At 56.3% G+C, this 17,972-nt stretch overlaps 1 protein-coding gene across 1 annotated transcript in view; it reads right to left on the reverse strand.

Annotated features, from left to right (window-relative positions):
• Positions 1 to 6,232: 6,232 nt before the first annotated feature.
• PLA1A (phospholipase A1 member A) overlaps positions 6,233 to 17,972 on the reverse strand; it is an 89,744-nt gene continuing 78,004 nt past the window's right edge. The window contains exons 10-11 of the mRNA XM_073668726.1: positions 12,815 to 12,976; positions 6,233 to 6,469 (exon numbers count right to left, since the gene is read on the reverse strand). Coding sequence (XP_073524827.1) covers positions 6,373 to 6,469; positions 12,815 to 12,976 — 259 coding nt within the window. The 3' untranslated portion in view covers positions 6,233 to 6,372. The remainder of the gene's footprint in view (positions 6,470 to 12,814; positions 12,977 to 17,972) is intronic.

A 17,972-nucleotide genomic window follows, 5' to 3' on the forward strand; every position in this document is an offset into this window, starting at 1 on the left:
TTGTGATTCCGCCCGTCATCAAGATCTCTGCCAGAGACAAGGGGCATTGTCTACACCCAGAGCCCACACTGCTCACAGATGGGGATTTGTTACAGTTGTATCCAGTCCAGAGAATCCTAATCAGTCTACCCCTAACTGATACATTGTAACAAATGACTAACGACTGGATACAAGTGTAACAAACCCTCAGCTGTGACGAGATGGAAACGAGAATGTTTTATACACTGGCAGCTGCTGAGCTCTCGGGAATGGACGCCATTAATCACTCGGTCATTGTTGCCTTTGCGCCTTGTTATTTCACGTATTCACCATTGTGGGCGGAGCTTGTGGCTTCCAGACGATTCATCAATTGCGACCTTCTAAAAACGTACAACATTTTGGCACAAATGTCCCCCCGCCCCCTCCCTCCGCCGTCCGCCCCCTCCCTTCGCCGTCCGCCCCCTCCCTCCACCGTCCGCCCTCTCCCTCCGCCCCCCTCCCTTCCCCTCCCTTCGGCCCCCTCCCTCCACCGTCCGCCCCCTTCCTCCACCGTCCACCCCCTTCCTCCACCGTCCGCCCCCTTCCTCCACCGTCCGCCCCCTTCCTCCGCTCCCTCCCCCCGCCGTCCGCCCCCTCCCTCCACCGTCCGCCCCCTCCCTCCGCTCCCTCCCCCCGCCGTCCGCCCCCTCCCTCCACCGTCTGCCCCCTCCACAGTCCGCCCTCTCCCTCCCCCCGCCGTCCGCCCCCTCCCTCCACCGTCCGCCCTCTCCCTACCCCCGCCGTCCGCCCCCTCCCTCCACCGTCCGCCCCCTCCTTCCACCCCCTCCCTCCACAGTCCGCCCTCTCCCTACCCCCGCCGTCCGCCCCCTCCCTCCACCGTCTGCCCCCTCCCTCCACAGTCCGCCCTCTCCCTCCCCCCGCCGTCCGCCCCCTCCCTCCACCGTCCGCCCCCTCCCTCCACCGTCCGCCCTCTCCCTCCGCCCCCCTCCCTTCCCCTCCCTTCGGCCCCCTCCCTCCACCGTCCGCCCCCTTCCTCCACCGTCCACCCCCTTCCTCCACCGTCCGCCCCCTTCCTCCACCGTCCGCCCCCTTCCTCCGCTCCCTCCCCCCGCCGTCCGCCCCCTCCCTCCACCGTCCGCCCCCTCCCTCCGCTCCCTCCCCCCGCCGTCCGCCCCCTCCCTCCACCGTCTGCCCCCTCCACAGTCCGCCCTCTCCCCCCCCCGCCGTCCGCCCCCTCCCTCCACCGTCCGCCCTCTCCCTACCCCCGCCGTCCGCCCCCTCCCTCCACCGTCCGCCCCCTCCTTCCACCCCCTCCCTCCACCGTCTGCCCCCTCCCTCCACAGTCCGCCCTCTCCCTACCCCCGCCGTCCGCCCCCTCCCTCCACCGTCTGCCCCCTCCCTCCACAGTCCGCCCTCTCCCTCCCCCCGCCGTCCGCCCCCTCCCTCCACCGTCCGCCCCCTCCCTCCACCGTCTGCCCCCTCCCTCCCCCCGCCGTCTGCCCTCTCCCTCCGCCGTCCGCCCCCTCCCTTCGCCGTCCGCCCCCTCCCTCCGCCTTCCGCCCCCTCCCTCCGCCGTCCGCCCTCTCCCTCCGCCCCCCTCCCTTCCCCTCCCTTCCGCCCCCTCCCTCCACCGTCCGCCCCCTTCCTCCACCGTCCACCCCCTTCCTCCACCGTCCGCCCCCTTCCTCCACCGTCCGCCCCCTTCCTCCACCGTCCGCCCTCTTCCTTCGCTCCCTCCCCCGCCCCCTCCCCCTGCCGTCCGCCCCCTCCCTCCGCCTTCCGTCCCCTCCCTCCACCGTCCGCCCCCTTCCTCCACTCCCTCCCCCCGCCGTCCGCCCTCTCCCTCCGCCCCTCCCTCCACCGTCCGCCCCCTCCCTCCGCTCCCTCCCCCCGCCGTCCGCCCCCTCCCTCCACTGTCTGCCCCCTCCCTCCACAGTCCGCCCTCTCCCTCCCCCCGCCGTCCGCCCCCTCCCTCCACCGTCCGCCCTCTCCCTCCCCCCGCCATCCGCCCCCTCCCTCCACCGTCCGCCCCCTCCTTCCACCCCCTCCCTCCACCGTCTGCCCCCTCCCTCCACAGTCCGCCCTCTCCCTCCCCCCGCCGTCCGCCCCCTCCCTCCACCGTCTGCCCCCTCCCTCCACCGTCTGCCCCCTCCCTCCACAGTCCGCCCTCTCCCTCCCCCCGCCGTCCGCCCCCTCCCTCCACCGTCCGCCCCCTCCCTCCACAATCCGCCCTCTCCCTCCCCCCGCCGTCCGCCCCCTCCCTCCGCCGTCCGCCCCCTCCCTCCACCGTCCGCCCTCTCCCTCCACCCCCCTCCCTTCCCCTCCCTTCCGCCCCCTCCCTCCACAGTCCGCCCTCTCCACCGTCTGCCCCCTCCCTCCACAGTCCGCCCTCTCCCTCCCTCCACCGTCCGCCCCCTCCCTCCACCGTCTGCCCCCTCCCTCCACAATCCGCCCTCTCCCTCCCCCCGCCGTCCGCCCCCTCCCTCCGCTCCCTCCCCCCGCCGTCCGCCCCCTCCCTCCACCGTCTGCCCCCTCCACAGTCCGCCCTCTCCCCCCCCCGCCGTCCGCCCCCTCCCTCCACCGTCCGCCCTCTCCCTACCCCCGCCGTCCGCCCCCTCCCTCCACCGTCCGCCCCCTCCTTCCACCCCCTCCCTCCACCGTCTGCCCCCTCCCTCCACAGTCCGCCCTCTCCCTACCCCCGCCGTCCGCCCCCTCCCTCCACCGTCTGCCCCCTCCCTCCACAGTCCGCCCTCTCCCTCCCCCCGCCGTCCGCCCCCTCCCTCCACCGTCCGCCCCCTCCCTCCACCGTCTGCCCCCTCCCTCCCCCCGCCGTCTGCCCTCTCCCTCCGCCGTCCGCCCCCTCCCTTCGCCGTCCGCCCCCTCCCTCCGCCTTCCGCCCCCTCCCTCCGCCGTCCGCCCTCTCCCTCCGCCCCCCTCCCTTCCCCTCCCTTCCGCCCCCTCCCTCCACCGTCCGCCCCCTTCCTCCACCGTCCACCCCCTTCCTCCACCGTCCGCCCCCTTCCTCCACCGTCCGCCCCCTTCCTCCACCGTCCGCCCTCTTCCTTCGCTCCCTCCCCCGCCCCCTCCCCCTGCCGTCCGCCCCCTCCCTCCGCCTTCCGTCCCCTCCCTCCACCGTCCGCCCCCTTCCTCCACTCCCTCCCCCCGCCGTCCGCCCTCTCCCTCCGCCCCTCCCTCCACCGTCCGCCCCCTCCCTCCGCTCCCTCCCCCCGCCGTCCGCCCCCTCCCTCCACTGTCTGCCCCCTCCCTCCACAGTCCGCCCTCTCCCTCCCCCCGCCGTCCGCCCCCTCCCTCCACCGTCCGCCCTCTCCCTCCCCCCGCCATCCGCCCCCTCCCTCCACCGTCCGCCCCCTCCTTCCACCCCCTCCCTCCACCGTCTGCCCCCTCCCTCCACAGTCCGCCCTCTCCCTCCCCCCGCCGTCCGCCCCCTCCCTCCACCGTCTGCCCCCTCCCTCCACCGTCTGCCCCCTCCCTCCACAGTCCGCCCTCTCCCTCCCCCCGCCGTCCGCCCCCTCCCTCCACCGTCCGCCCCCTCCCTCCACAATCCGCCCTCTCCCTCCCCCCGCCGTCCGCCCCCTCCCTCCGCCGTCCGCCCCCTCCCTCCACCGTCCGCCCTCTCCCTCCACCCCCCTCCCTTCCCCTCCCTTCCGCCCCCTCCCTCCACAGTCCGCCCTCTCCACCGTCTGCCCCCTCCCTCCACAGTCCGCCCTCTCCCTCCCTCCACCGTCCGCCCCCTCCCTCCACCGTCTGCCCCCTCCCTCCACAATCCGCCCTCTCCCTCCCCCCGCCGTCCGCCCCCTCCCTCCGCCTTCCGCCCCCTCCCTCCGCCGTCCGCCCCCTCCTTCCACCCCTCCCTCCACCGTCCGCCCCCTCCCTCCGCTCCCTCCCCCCGCCGTCCGCCCCCTCCCTCCACCGTCCGCCCCCTCCTTCCACCCCCTCCCTCCACCGTCCGCCCCCTTCCTCCGCTCCCTCCCCCCGCCGTCCGCCCCCTCCCTCCACCGTCTGCCCTCTCCCTCCCCCCGCCGTCCGCCCCCTCCCTCCACCGTCCACCCCCTCCACCGTCTGCCCCCTCCACCGTCTGCCCCCTCCCTCCACAGTCCGCCCTCTCCCTCCCCCCGCCGTCCGCCCCCTCCCTCCACCGTCTGCCCCCTCCCTCCACAGTCCGCCCTCTCCCTCCCCCCGCCGTCCGCCCCCTCCCTCCACCGTCTGCCCCCTCCCTCCACAGTCCGCCCTCTCCCTCTCCCCGCCGTCCGCCCCCTCCCTCCACCGTCCGCCCCCTCCCTCCACCGTCTGCCCCCTCCCTCCACAATCCGCCCTCTCCCTCCCCCCGCCGTCCGCCCCCTCCCTCCGCCTTCCGCCCCCTCCCTCCGCCGTCCGCCCCCTCCCTCCACCGTCCGCCCCCTCCTTCCACCCCTCCCTCCACCGTCCGCCCCCTCCCTCCGCTCCCTCCCCCCGCCGTCCGCCCCCTCCCTCCACCGTCCGCCCCCTCCTTCCACCCCCTCCCTCCACCGTCCGCCCCCTTCCTCCGCTCCCTCCCCCCGCCGTCCGCCCCCTCCCTCCACCGTCTGCCCTCTCCCTCCCCCCGCCGTCCGCCCCCTCCCTCCACCGTCCGCCCCCTCCACCGTCCGCCCCCTCCACCGTCTGCCCCCTCCCTCCACAGTCCGCCCTCTCCCTCCCCCCGCCGTCCGCCCCCTCCCTCCACCGTCTGCCCCCGCCCTCCACAGTCCGCCCTCTCCCTCCCCCCGCCGTCCGCCCCCTCCCTCCACCGTCTGCCCCCTCCCTCCACAATCCGCCCTCTCCCTCCCCCCGCCGTCCGCCCCATTCCCTCCACCGTCCGCCCCCTTCCTCCACCGTCCGCCCCCTTCCTCCGCTCCCTCCCCATGCCGTCCGCCCCCTTCCTCCACCGTCCGCCCCCTTCCTTCGCTCCCTCCCCCGCCCCCCGCCCTCTTCCTCCGCCCCCTCCCCATGCTGTCCGCCCCCTCCCTCCGCCTTCCGTCCCCTCCCTCCCCTCCCTCCACCGTCCGCCCCCTTCCTCCGCTCCCTCCCCCCGCCGTCCGCCCCCTCCCTCCACCGTCCGCCTCCACCGTCCTCCCGCTCCCTTCCCCCGCCGTCCGCCCCCTCCCTCCGCTCCCTCCCCCCGCCATCCTCCCCCTCCCTCCGCTCCCTCCCCCCCGCCGTCCTCCCCCTTCCTCCGCTCCCTCCCCCCGCCGTCCTCCCCCTCCCTCCGCTCCCTCCCCCCGCCGTCCTCCCCCTCCCTCCGCTCCCTCCCTCTGCTCCCTCCCCCTCCCTCCTCCCCCTCCCCCCGCCATCCTCCCCCTCCCTCCGCTCCCTCCCCCCCCGCCGTCCTCCCCCTCCCTCCGCTCCCTCCCCCCGCCGTCCTCCCCCTCCCTCCTCCCCCTCCCCCCGCCGTCCTCCCCCTCCCGCCGCTCCCTCCCCCCGCCGTCCTCCCCCTCCCTCCGCTCCCTCCCCCCGCCGTCCTCCCCCTCCCTCCGCTCCCTCCCCCCGCCGTCCTCCCTCTCCCCCCGCTCCCTCCCCCCGCCGTCCTCCCCCTCCCTCCGCTCCCTCCCCCCGCCGTCCTCCCTCTCCCTCTGCATCAGACGCGTACTGTCCACAGCTGAGGGTTTGTTACACTGCACATGCTGTGGACAATCCTCTCTAATCACTTGTTACAATGTATCAGGGCAGGTAAAACAGATGTGGCTGGTGCTGTCAATCATCCGTGAAGGAGGCGGGGACATGAAAATGAAAAAGGTAGAACTGAGACTGTGGCCACACCCAGAATGCACCGTGCAATCCAATTAGCATATTTGATTAAACGTCTTTCTGCAGAGCTGAGGAAGTGATTAGAGAACTAAGGGGCCATGTCTATAGGGGCCAATGTCTATAGGGGCCAATGTCTATAGGGGCCAATGTCTATAGGGGCTGTGTCTATAGGGGCGATGTCTACAGGGGTGATATCTATAGGGGCCATGTCCGTAGATGCAATGTCTATAGGGGCTGTGTCTATAGGGGCGATGTCTACAGGGGTGAAATCTATAGAGGCCATGTCCGTAGATGCAATGTCTATAGGGGCCATGTCCGTAGATGCAATGTCTATAGGGGCGATGTCTATAGGGGCCATGTCCCCTAACAGGCGGTATGCTTCGTTTATACGGTCGGTCCGGGCTGCCACACTCGCTAGGCGGTTTATCCAGACTGGATCCAGTTGTAACAAATCCTCAGCTCCACTATATTTACACAGGACAGGACGGGTCTTTGTTGGGGTCTTGCCTGCGGATGTCCCCCCCTCCAGAGTGTGGCCCCCGGGGGTCCTGGCGTCGTCTCTCGTCTGTATACAGATGACCCCTCCCCCGCGGTAGGTGGACGGCGGCGGTGTTACTGGCAGCGGTGGCCTCTGCTGTCCGCTAAGTTGTGGGTCTGGTGGCCGCTGCCCGAGAACGTCAGCGTCTCCGGTAAACACGTCATCTCCTGTCTGAAGAGAGAAGCCGGTATACGGTTATATGTGACAAGCGGCAGCGTTACACACAGGCGAGGGGCACAGCGCCCCCCGAAACCTGGAGCCCCAATACCAACCGGACGTCCCCACTACTCTCAAGACCTCTGCTGACTGTTAGCGACTGAACGTTTCTACTCAGGCTGAAAACTGATCCAGATGTAGGCGGTGTTCACACGCTGCGTTTTTTATGTAAATTAATAGCAGCTTTTTACAGGAGCAGCGACAGCTCTGAGATGTCAGAAAGCTCCTGCACTCGTTCGCGCTTCCTGACTGCATCCCACGCCTTGTCTAAGTCTGCTTCATGTCTGTGCATTCAGCGCTTTTGCAGCATTTTTTCACCATAGAAAGCGATGGGAAGGGGCAACTCTGCGTTTTTGCAGCAATTTTGCTGTTTTTTTGGTGAATGAAACTAACTTTAATAACCATGTACTGTAGACAAATGACACATAATCTGCACCAAAAATGCAGCAGAAATGCAACAAAACCTGATTTTTATAAGCAACTTTTTTACTGCGAAGAGAGCAAAAAGAACGCAGCAAAAAAACCACGTGAATGTAGGTTAAATCATTCTCACAGCTGAGGGTTTGTTACATCTCCACCATACCAAGATAATGCAGGTAAACCGGACTGATACATTGTAACAAACTGGGAGGAGAGGATTGTCTACACCAGACCTGGGCAAAGTGCAGCCCACCGGCCGAGACAGCCGAGGGGCTGAAAACAGTGGCCCACGGGCCGCAGCATGTGCCGCCCTCTCTGCTGGGCATCCCGATGTCACTGGTCTGCATCCTCAGGAGATAATTCTGTGGGGGGCTGTGAGGACCATTATACTGTGTGAGGGGCTGTGAGGACCATCAGACTGTGTGGGGGGCTGTGAGGACCATCAGACTGTGTGGGGGCCTGTGAGGACCATGATACTGTGTGAGAGGCTGTGAGGACCATCAGACTGTGTGGGGGGCTGTGAGGACCATCAGACTGTGTGGGGGGCTGTGAGGACCATCAGACTGTGTGGGGGCCTGTGAGGACCATGATACTGTGTGAGAGGCTGTGAGGACCATCAGACTGTGTGGGGGGCTGTGAGGACCATCAGACTGTGTGGGGGGCTGTGAGGACCATCAGACTGTGTGGGGGGCTGTGAGGACCATCAGACTGTGTGGGGGGCTGTGAGGACCATCAGACTGTGTGGGGGGCTATGAAGACCATCAGACTGTGTGGGGGGCTGTGAGGTACAAGGGCTGAATATCACTATATTAAAGTCCTGCTCAGTATTAAGTGATATAATGATATTATTTTATATTAATAGTAACTGTATGTTAATATTGAACATACAGTGGGTACGGAAAGTGAAAAACACCCCCACAGCATGATGCTGCCACCACCATGTTTCACTGTTGGGATTGTATTGGGCAGGTGATGAGCAGTGCCTGGTTTTCTCCACACAAGCCGCTTAGAATTATCACCAAAAAGTTCTATCTTCGTCTCATCAGACCTGAGAATCTTATTTCTCATAGTCTGGGAGTCCTTCATGTGTTTTTGAGCAAACTCTATGCGGCTTTCATATGTCTTGCACTGAGGAGAGGCTTCCGTCGTGATAGTTGACTTTGTGGAACTTTCTCCCATCGCCCTACTGCATCTCTGGAGCTCAGCCACAGTGATCTTGGGGTTCTTCTTTACCTCTCTCACCAAGGCTCTTCTCCCACAATTGTTCAGTTTGGCTGGACAGTCAGGTCTAGGAAGACTTCTGGTGGTCCCAAACTTCTTCCATTTAAGGATTATGGAGGCCACTGTGCTCTTAGGAACCTTGAGTAATGTAGAAATTATTTTGCAACCTTGGCCAGATCTGTGCCTTGCCACAATTCTGTCTCTGAGCTCCTTGGGCAGTTCCTTTTGAGCTCATGATTCTCATTTGGTCTGACATGCACTGTGAGCTGTGAGGTCTTATATAGACAGGTGTGCGCCTTTCCAAATCAAGTCCTATCAGTTTAATGAAACCCAGCTGGACTCCAATGAAGGAGTAGAACCATCTCAAGGAGGATCACAAGGAAATGGACAGCATGTGACTTATATATGAGTGTCTGAGCAAAGGGGCTGAATACTTATGACCATGGGATATTTCAGTTTTTCTTTTTTAATAAATTTGCACAAATTTCTACATTTCTGTTTTTTTCAGTCCAGATGGGGCACAGCGTGGACTTTACTGAGAAAAAAATGAACTTTTTAGAATTTACCAAATGGCTACAATGAAACAAAGAGTGAAAAATGTAAAGGGGTCTGAATACTTTCCGTACCCACTGTAATTTTAGTCTATTGGTTCGATCTCCACAACAGTCTGGGTCTCTCATATGACCCCTTGAGAAAATTAATTGCCCAGGTCTGATCAACATTAGCACAATGTAACAAACCCTCAGCTGTGACAAACCCTCAGCTGTGACAAACCCTCAGCTGTGAGAAGTAATAGATCAGAACAGGTTTTTAGCCTATAAATGTAAGTGTAGATGGTTTAAGGGGGTCTGCACTCCTTTGACATTGCTGACTTGTCCTTAATATCAGATCGGTGGGGGTCTGGAGCTGCGCTGCTCCGCGCACTGTCTACATTCAGACGGAGCTGATAACGGCGGATCTGTGGGGAGTACCGGGGTCAGACCTCCACTGATCTGATATTAAGTAGCGGAGACCCCCTTTAAGAATAGAAACCGAAAGGTTATTGTAGACTAATAGAGATTCTCCTGTTAGTGAGACCCTGCAGGAAAATAAACCACAAATACCGCACCCCGAGTTCTGCTCGCTGGGGACCGCTTTAAGTAATGAGTTTCCGGTTATTAGGGTCCTTCTCCTGTTCTTTTGTTCTACAGCTGGATACATCAGCAACAATCTAGCAGGAATATATATATATATGTATACTCCTCAACACCAAGAAGGAAAAGTCATGGAACGTCCTGATTCTCCAGTCCGGGGTCTGAGCTGCGTGCAGAAATCCTGGCACCTCCGGCCTCCGCTGCTGTCACTGAGGTCATTAATGGCCGTCTGAGGAAGGTTCTGCCGCTGAAAGTACAAATCATCAAGATCCGCTGCTGGCAGCTCCTGTGTAATCACCGACCAATGACATCCCCGATGTGCTGGATGGAGACAAGTCCGGAGACGCTGCCTGCAGCTCCTGTGTAATCACCGACCAATGACATCCCCGATGTGCTCAATGGAGACAAGTCCAGAGATGCTGCCGGCAGCTCCTGTGTAATCACCGACCAATGGCGTCCCCCATGTGCTCAATGGAGACAAGTCCAGAGATGCTGCCGGCAGCTCCTGTGTAATCACCGACCAATGACGTCCACGATGTGCTCGATGGAGACAAGTCCGGAGACGCTGCCAGCAGCTCCTGTGTAATCACCGACCAATGACAACCCCGATGTGCTGGATGGAGACAAGTCCGGAGACGCTGCCGGCAGCTCCTGTGTAATCACCGACCAATGACATCCCCAATGTGCTGGATGGAGACAAGTCCGGAGACGCTGCCGGCAGCTCCTGTGTAACCACTGACCAATGACATCCCCGATGTGCTGGATGGAGACAAGTCCGGAGACACTGCCGGCAGATCCTGTGTAATCACCGACCAATGACATCCCCGATGTGCTGGATGGATACAAGTCCAGAGACGCTGCCGGCAGCTCCTGTGTAATCACCGACCAATGACATCCCCGATGTGCTCAATGTAGACAAGTCCAGAGATGCTGCTGGCAGCTCCTGTGTAATCACCGACCAATGACGTCCCCCATGTGCTCAATGGAGACAAGTCCAGAGATGCTGTCGGCAGCTCCTGTGTAATCACCGACCAATGACGTCCACGATGTGCTCGATGGAGACAAGTCCGGAGACGCTGCCGGCAGCTCCTGTGTAATCACCGACCAATGACGTCCACGATGTGCTCGATGGAGACAAGTCCGGAGACGCTGCCGGCAGCTCCTGTGTAATCACCGACCAATGACGTCCCCGATGTGCTTGATGGAGACAAGTCCGGAGACGCTGCCGGCAGCTCCTGTGTAATTACCGACCAATGACGTCCACGATGTGCTCGATGGAGACAAGTCCGGAGACGCTGCCGGCAGCTCCTGTGTAATCACCGACCAATGACGTCCCCGATGTGCTGGATGGAGACAAGTCCGGAGACGCTGCCGGCAGCTCCTGTGTAATCACCGACCAATGACGTCCCCGATGTGCTTGATGGAGACAAGTCCGGAGACGCTGCCGGCAGCTCCTGTGTAATAACCGACCAATGACGTCCCCGATGTGCTGGATGGAGACAAGTCCGGAGACGCTGCCGGCAGCTCCTGTGTAATCACCGACCAATGATGTCCCCGATGTGCTGGATGGAGACAAGTCCGGAGACGCTGCCGGGAGCTCCTGTGTAATCACCGACCAATGATGTCCACGATGTGCTCAATGGGACACTGCAGCCACCGGAGCAGGTTCAGGTCACGCAGGCGCTCATAGACCATTAATGACCTCAGTGACAGCAGCGAAGGCCGGAGGTGTCGGGATTTCTGCACGACACTCAGACCTCGGACACCATGTACAGATCAGTGACGTCTCCTGTGATCTCCATCACTTCCTCTCCCTCATGCTGTCACTCCTGTATATATATATAGTACAGACCAAAAGTTTGAAAGTTTTTCTGTATTTTCATGACTATGAAAATTGTACATTCACACTGAAGGCATCAAAACTATGAATTACCACATGTGGAATTATATACTTAACAAAAAAGTGTGAAACAACTGAAAATATGTCTTATATTCTAGGGTCTTCACAGTAGCCACCTTTTGCTTTGATGACTGCTTTGCACACTCTTGGCATTCTCTTGATGAGCTTCAAGAGGTGGTCACCGGAAATGGTCTTCCAACAATCTTGAAGGAGTTCCCAGAGATGCTTAGCACTTGTTGGCCCTTTTGCCTTCACTCTGCGGTCCAGCTCACCCCAAACCATCTCGATTGGGTTCAGGTCTGGTGACTGTGGAGGCCAGGTCATCTGGCGTAGCCCCCCATCACTCTCCTTCTTGGTCAAATAGCCCTTACACAGCCTGGAGGTTGTTTGGGGTCATTGTCCTGTTGAAAAATAAATGATGGTCCAACTAAACTCAAACCGGATGGAATAGCATGCCGCTGCAAGATGCTGTGGTAGCCATGCTGGTTCAGTATGCCTTCAATTTTGAATAAATCCCCAACAGTGTCACCAGCAAAGCCCCCCCACACCATCACACCTCCTCCTCCATGCTTCACGGTGGGAACCAGGCATGTAGAGTCCATCCGTTCACCTTTTCTGTGTCACACAAAGACACGGTGGTTGGAACCAAAGATCTCAAATTTGGACTCATCAAACCAAAGCAGATTTCCACTGGTGTAATGTCCATTCCTTGTGTTCTTTAGCCCAAACAAGTCTCTTCTGCTTGTTGCCTGTCCTTAGCAGTGGTTTCCTAGCAGCTATTTTACCATGAAGGCCGGCTGCACAAAGTCTCCTCTTAACAGTTGTTGTAGAGATGTGTCTGCTGCTAGAACTCTGTGTGGCATTGACCTGGTCTCTAATCTGAGCTGCTGTTAACCTGCGATTTCTGAGGCTGGTGACTCAGATAAACTTATCCTCAGAAGCAGAGGTGACTCTTGGTCTTCCTTTCCTGGGGCGGTCCTCATGTGAGCCAGTTTCTTTGTAGCGCTTGATGGTTTTTGCAACTGCACTTGGGGACACTTTCAAAGTTTGCCCAATTTTTCGCACTGACTGACCTTCATTTCTTAAAGTAATGATGGCCACTCGTTTTTCTTTACTTAGATGCTTTTTTCTTGCCATAATACAAATTCTAACAGTATATTCAGTAGGACTATCAGCTGTGTATCCACCTGACTTCTGCACAACACAACTGATGGTCCCAACCCCATTTATAAGGCAAGAAATCCCACTCATTAAACCTGACAGGGCACACCTGTGAAGTGAAGACCATTTCCGGTGACTACCTCTTGAAGCTCATCAAGAGAATGCCAAGAGTGTGCAAAGCAGTCATCAAAGCAAAAGGTGGCTACTGTGAAGAACCTAGAATATAAGACATATTTTCAGTTGTTTCACACTTTTTTGTTAAGTATATAATTCCACATGTGGTAATTCATAGTTTTGGTGCCTTCAGTGTGAATGGACAATTTTCAAAGTCATGAAAATACAGAAAAATCTTTAAATGAGAAGGTGTGTCCAAACTTTTGGTGTGTACTGTATATATACTGTGCAGTGATTGCCCCCGTTTGTGACCTGGTCAGGGGCTCCAGCACATGTAGGGCGGGGTGGTACCTGCTGCTCAGGGGCAGCTCCGCCAGGCACAGCCGTCCGCTGAATTCCTTCTTTCTTCTCAGTGATATAAAGGAGCTGCTGGTCCGTAGCACGATCATGTCCACCTGGCAGAGGGGCGTCCTGTGGGCGGCCAGACCCCGGCTCTCCAGCGATTGGATAGGACTTAGGGGAAGGAAAAAATGTTGGAAAAATTAGTAATTTCCAATGGAAAGTGCAGCCCCTCTCCTACACCAATAGCTATAGATCAGCTCTTCACGAAATGCCTCGCTGTCACCTCCTGCTATAACCAGAGCGTCTCCTCTGGTCACATGACCTCTGGCTGAGAATCTCCGGCTTCCTGTGATGTCACGTTACATTCTCCCTCATGTCCGGGCTCTGGAAACCAACGGGTGAGCGGGGCTGTAATCACCAGTGCGCACACTGCTCCTCTGTATGCAGTGAACTCCCCCTAGTGGTGGCTGTATAAATCTGTATGTAGTGAGCTCCTCCTAGTGGTGACTGTATAAATCTGTATGTAGTGAGCTCCCTCTAGTGGTGGCTGTATAAATCTGTATGTAGTGAGCCCTCTCTAGTGGTGACTGTATAAATCTGTATGTAGTGAGCTCCCTCTAGTGGTGGCTGTATAAATCTGTATGTAGTGAGCCCTCTCTAGTGGTGACTGTATAAATTTGTATGTAGTGAGCTCCGTCTAGTGGTGGCTGTATAAATCTGTATGTAGTGAGCTCCCTCTAGTGGTGACTGTATAAATCTGTATGTAGTGAGCTCCCTCTAGTGGTGGCTGTATAAATCTGTATGTAGTGAGCTCCTCCTAGTGGTGGCTGTATAAATCTGTATGTAGTGAGCTCCGTCTAGTGGTGACTGTATAAATCTGTATGTAGTGAGCTCCCTCTAGTGGTGACTGTATAAATCTGTATGTAGTGAACTCCCTCTAGTGGTGACTGTATAAATCTGTATGTAGTGAGCTCCCTCTAGTGGTGGCTGTATAAATCTGTATGTAGTGAGCTCCTCCTAGTGGTGGCTGTATAAATCTGTATGTAGTGAGCTCCCTCTAGTGGTGGCTGTATAAACTGTATGTAGTGAGCCCTCTCTAGTGGTGGCTGTATAAATCTGTATGTAGTGAGCTCCCCCTAGTGGTGGCTGTATAAATCTGTATGTAGTGAGCTCCCTCTAGTGGTGACTGTATAAATCTGTATGTAGTGAGCTCCCTCTAGTGGTGACTGTATAAATCTATATGTAGTGAGCACCCCCTAGTGGTGACTGTATAAATCTATATGTAGTGAGCTCCCTCTAGTGGTGGCTGTATAAATCTGTATGCAGTGAGCTCCCCCTAGTGGTGACTGTATAAATCTATATGTAGTGAGCTCCCTCTAGTGGTGGCTGTATAAATCTGTATGTAGTGAGCTCCCTCTAGTGCTGGCTGTATAAATCTGTATGTAGTGAGCTCCCTCTAATGGTGGCTGTATAAATCTGTATGTAGTGAGCCCTCTCTAGTGGTGGCTGTATAAATCTGTATGTAGTGAGCTCCCTCTAGTGGTGACTGTATAAATCTGTATGTAGTGAGCCCTCTCTAGTGGTGGCTGTATAAATCTGTATGTAGTGAGCTCCCTCTAGTGGTGACTGTATAAATCTGCATGTAGTGAGCTCCTCCTAGTGGTGGCTGTATAAATCTATATGTAGTGAGCTCCCTCTAGTGGTGGCTATATAAACCTGTATGTAGTGAGCTCCCTCTAGTGGTGGCTGTATAAATCTATATGTAGTGAGCTCCCTCTAGTGGTGGCTGTATAAATCTATATGTAGTGAGCTCCCTCTAGTGGTGACTGTATAAATCTGTATGTAGTAAGCTCCCCCTAGTGGTGGCTATCTAAATCTGTATGTAGTGAGCTCCTCCTAGTGGTGACTGTATAAATCTATATGTAGTGAGCTCCCTCTAGTGGTGGCTATATAAATCTGTATGTAGTGAGCTCCTCCTAGTGGTGGCTGTATAAATCTATATGTAGTGAGCTCCCTCTAGTGGTGACTGTATAAATCTGTATGTAGTAAGCTCCCCCTAGTGGTGGCTGTATAAATCTGTATGTAGTGAGCTCCCTCTAGTGGTGGCTGTATAAATCTATATGTAGTGAGCTCCCTCTAGTGGTGGCTATATAAATCTGTATGTAGTGAGCTCCCTCTAGTGGTGGCTATATAAATCTATATGTAGTGAGCTCCCTCTAGTGGTGACTGTATAAATCTGTATGTAGTAAGCTCCCCCTAGTGGTGGCTGTATAAATCTGTATGTAGTGAGCTCCCTCTAGTGGTGGCTGTATAAATCTGTATGTAGTGAGCTCCCTCTAGTGGTGGCTATATAAATCTATATGTAGTGAGCTCCCTCTAGTGGTGACTGTATAAATCTGTATGTAGTAAGCTCCCCCTAGTGATGGCTATATAAATCTATATGTAGTGAGCTCCCTCTAGTGGTGGCTATATAAATCTGTATGTAGTAAGCTCCCCCTAGTGATGGCTGTATAAATCTGTATGTAGTGAGCTCCCTCTAGTGGTGGCTGTATAAATCTATATGTAGTGAGCTCCCTCTAGTGGTGGCTATATAAATCTGTATGTAGTGAGCTCCCCCTAGTGGTGGCTGTATAAATCTATATGTAGTGAGCTCCCTCTAGTGGTGGCTATATAAATCTGTATGTAGTGAGCTCCCTCTAGTGGTGGCTGTATAAATCTATATGTAGTGAGCTCCCTCTAGTGGTGGCTGTATAAATCTATATGTAGTGAGCTCCCTCTAGTGGTGACTGTATAAATCTGTATGTAGTAAGCTCCCCCTAGTGGTGGCTATATAAATCTGTATGTAGTGAGCTCCCTCTAGTGGTGGCTGTATAAATCTATATGTAGTGAGCTCCCTCTAGTGGTGGCTATATAAATCTGTATGTAGTGAGCTCCTCCTAGTGGTGACTGTATAAATCTATGTGTAGTGAGCATCCCCTAGTGGTGCTGTATAAATCTGTATATAGTGAGCTCCCCCTAGTGGTGGCTGTATAAATCTGTATGTAGTGAGCTCCCTCTAGTGGGGACTGTATAAATCTGTATGCAGTGAGCTCCCCCTAGTGGTGACTGTATAAATCTGTATGTAGTGAGCTCCCTCTAGTGGTGGCTGTATAAATCTGTATGTAGTGAGCTCCTCCTAGTGGTGACTGTATAAATCTGTGTGTAGTGAGCTCCCTCTAGTGGGGACTGTATAAATCTGTATGCAGTGAGCTGCCCCTAGTGTTGGCTGTATAAATCTGTATGTAGTGAGCTCCCTCTAGTGGTGGCTGTATAAATCTGTATGTAGCGAGCTCCCCCTAGTGGTGGCTGTATAAATCTGTATGTAGTGAGCTCCCTCTAGTCGTGGCTGTATAAATCTGTATGTAGTGAGCTCCTCCTAGTGGTGACTGTATAAATCTGTATGTAGTGAGCTCCGCCTAGTGGTGACTGTATAAATCTGTATGTAGTGAGCTCCTCCTAGTGGTGGCTGTATAAATCTGTATGTAGTGAGCTCCTCCTAGTGATGGCTGTATAAATCTGTATATAGTGAGCTCCCTCTAGTGGTGACTGTATAAATCTGTATGTAGTGAGCTCCCTCTAGTGGTCACTGTATAAATCTGTATGTAGTGAGCTCCCTCTAGTGGTGACTGTATAAATCTGTATGTAGTGAGCTCCTCCTAGTGGTGGCTGTATAAATCTATATGTAGTGAGCTCCCTCTAGTGGTGGCTGTATAAACCTGTATGCAGTGAGCCCCCTCTAGTGGTGACTGTATAAATCTGTATGTAGTGACCTCTCTCTAGTGATGGCTGTATAAATCTGTATGTAGTGAGCACCCTCTAGTGGTGGCTGTATAAATCTGTATGTAGTGAGCTCCCTCTAGTGGTGGCTGTATAAATCTGTATGTAGTGAGCCCCCTCTAGTGGTGACTGTATAAATCTGTATGTAGTGAGCTCCCTCTAGTGGTGACTGTATAAATCTATATATAGTGAGCTCCCGCTAGTGGTGACTGTATAAATCTATATGTAGTGAGCTCCCTTTAGTGGTGGCTGTATAAATCTGTATGTAGTGAGCTCCCTCTAGTGGTGGCTGTATAAATCTGTATGTAGTGAGCTCCTCCTAGTGGTGGCTGTATAAATCTGTATGTAGTGAGCTCCTCCTAGTGGTGGCTGTATAAATCTGTATGTAGTGAGCTCCCTCTAGTGGTGGCTGTATAAATCTGTATGTAGTGAGCTCCCCCTAGTGGTGGCTGTATAAATCTGCATGTAGTGAGCTCCCTCTAGTGGTGGCTGTATAAATCTGTATGTAGTTTGCTCCCTCTAGTGGTGGCTGTATAAATCTGTATGTAGTGAGCTCCCCCTAGTGGTGGCTGTATAAATCTGTATGTAGTGAGCTCCTCCTAGTGGTGGCTGTATATATCTGTAAGTAGTGAGCTCCCTCTAGTGGTGGCTGTATAAATCTGTATGTAGTGAGCTCCGCCTAGTGGTGACTGTATAAATCTGTATGTAGTGAGCTCCTCCTAGTGGTGGCTGTATAAATCTGTATGTAGTGAGCTCCTCCTAGTGATGGCTGTATAAATCTGTATATAGTGAGCTCCCTCTAGTGGTGACTGTATAAATCTGTATGTAGTGAGCTCCCTCTAGTGGTCACTGTATAAATCTGTATGTAGTGAGCTCCCTCTAGTGGTGACTGTATAAATCTGTATGTAGTGAGCTCCTCCTAGTGGTGGCTGTATAAATCTATATGTAGTGAGCTCCCTCTAGTGGTGGCTGTATAAACCTGTATGCAGTGAGCCCCCTCTAGTGGTGACTGTATAAATCTGTATGTAGTGACCTCTCTCTAGTGATGGCTGTATAAATCTGTATGTAGTGAGCACCCTCTAGTGGTGGCTGTATAAATCTGTATGTAGTGAGCTCCCTCTAGTGGTGGCTGTATAAATCTGTATGTAGTGAGCCCCCTCTAGTGGTGACTGTATAAATCTGTATGTAGTGAGCTCCCTCTAGTGGTGACTGTATAAATCTATATATAGTGAGCTCCCGCTAGTGGTGACTGTATAAATCTATATGTAGTGAGCTCCCTTTAGTGGTGGCTGTATAAATCTGTATGTAGTGAGCTCCCTCTAGTGGTGGCTGTATAAATCTGTATGTAGTG

The sequence above is a fragment of the Phyllobates terribilis genome, unplaced genomic scaffold, assembly GCF_046119375.1.
Source record: "Phyllobates terribilis strain yellow unplaced genomic scaffold, ASM4611937v1 Scaffold_2__4_contigs__length_985480577, whole genome shotgun sequence".
Taxonomy (NCBI): Eukaryota; Metazoa; Chordata; class Amphibia; order Anura; family Dendrobatidae; genus Phyllobates; species Phyllobates terribilis.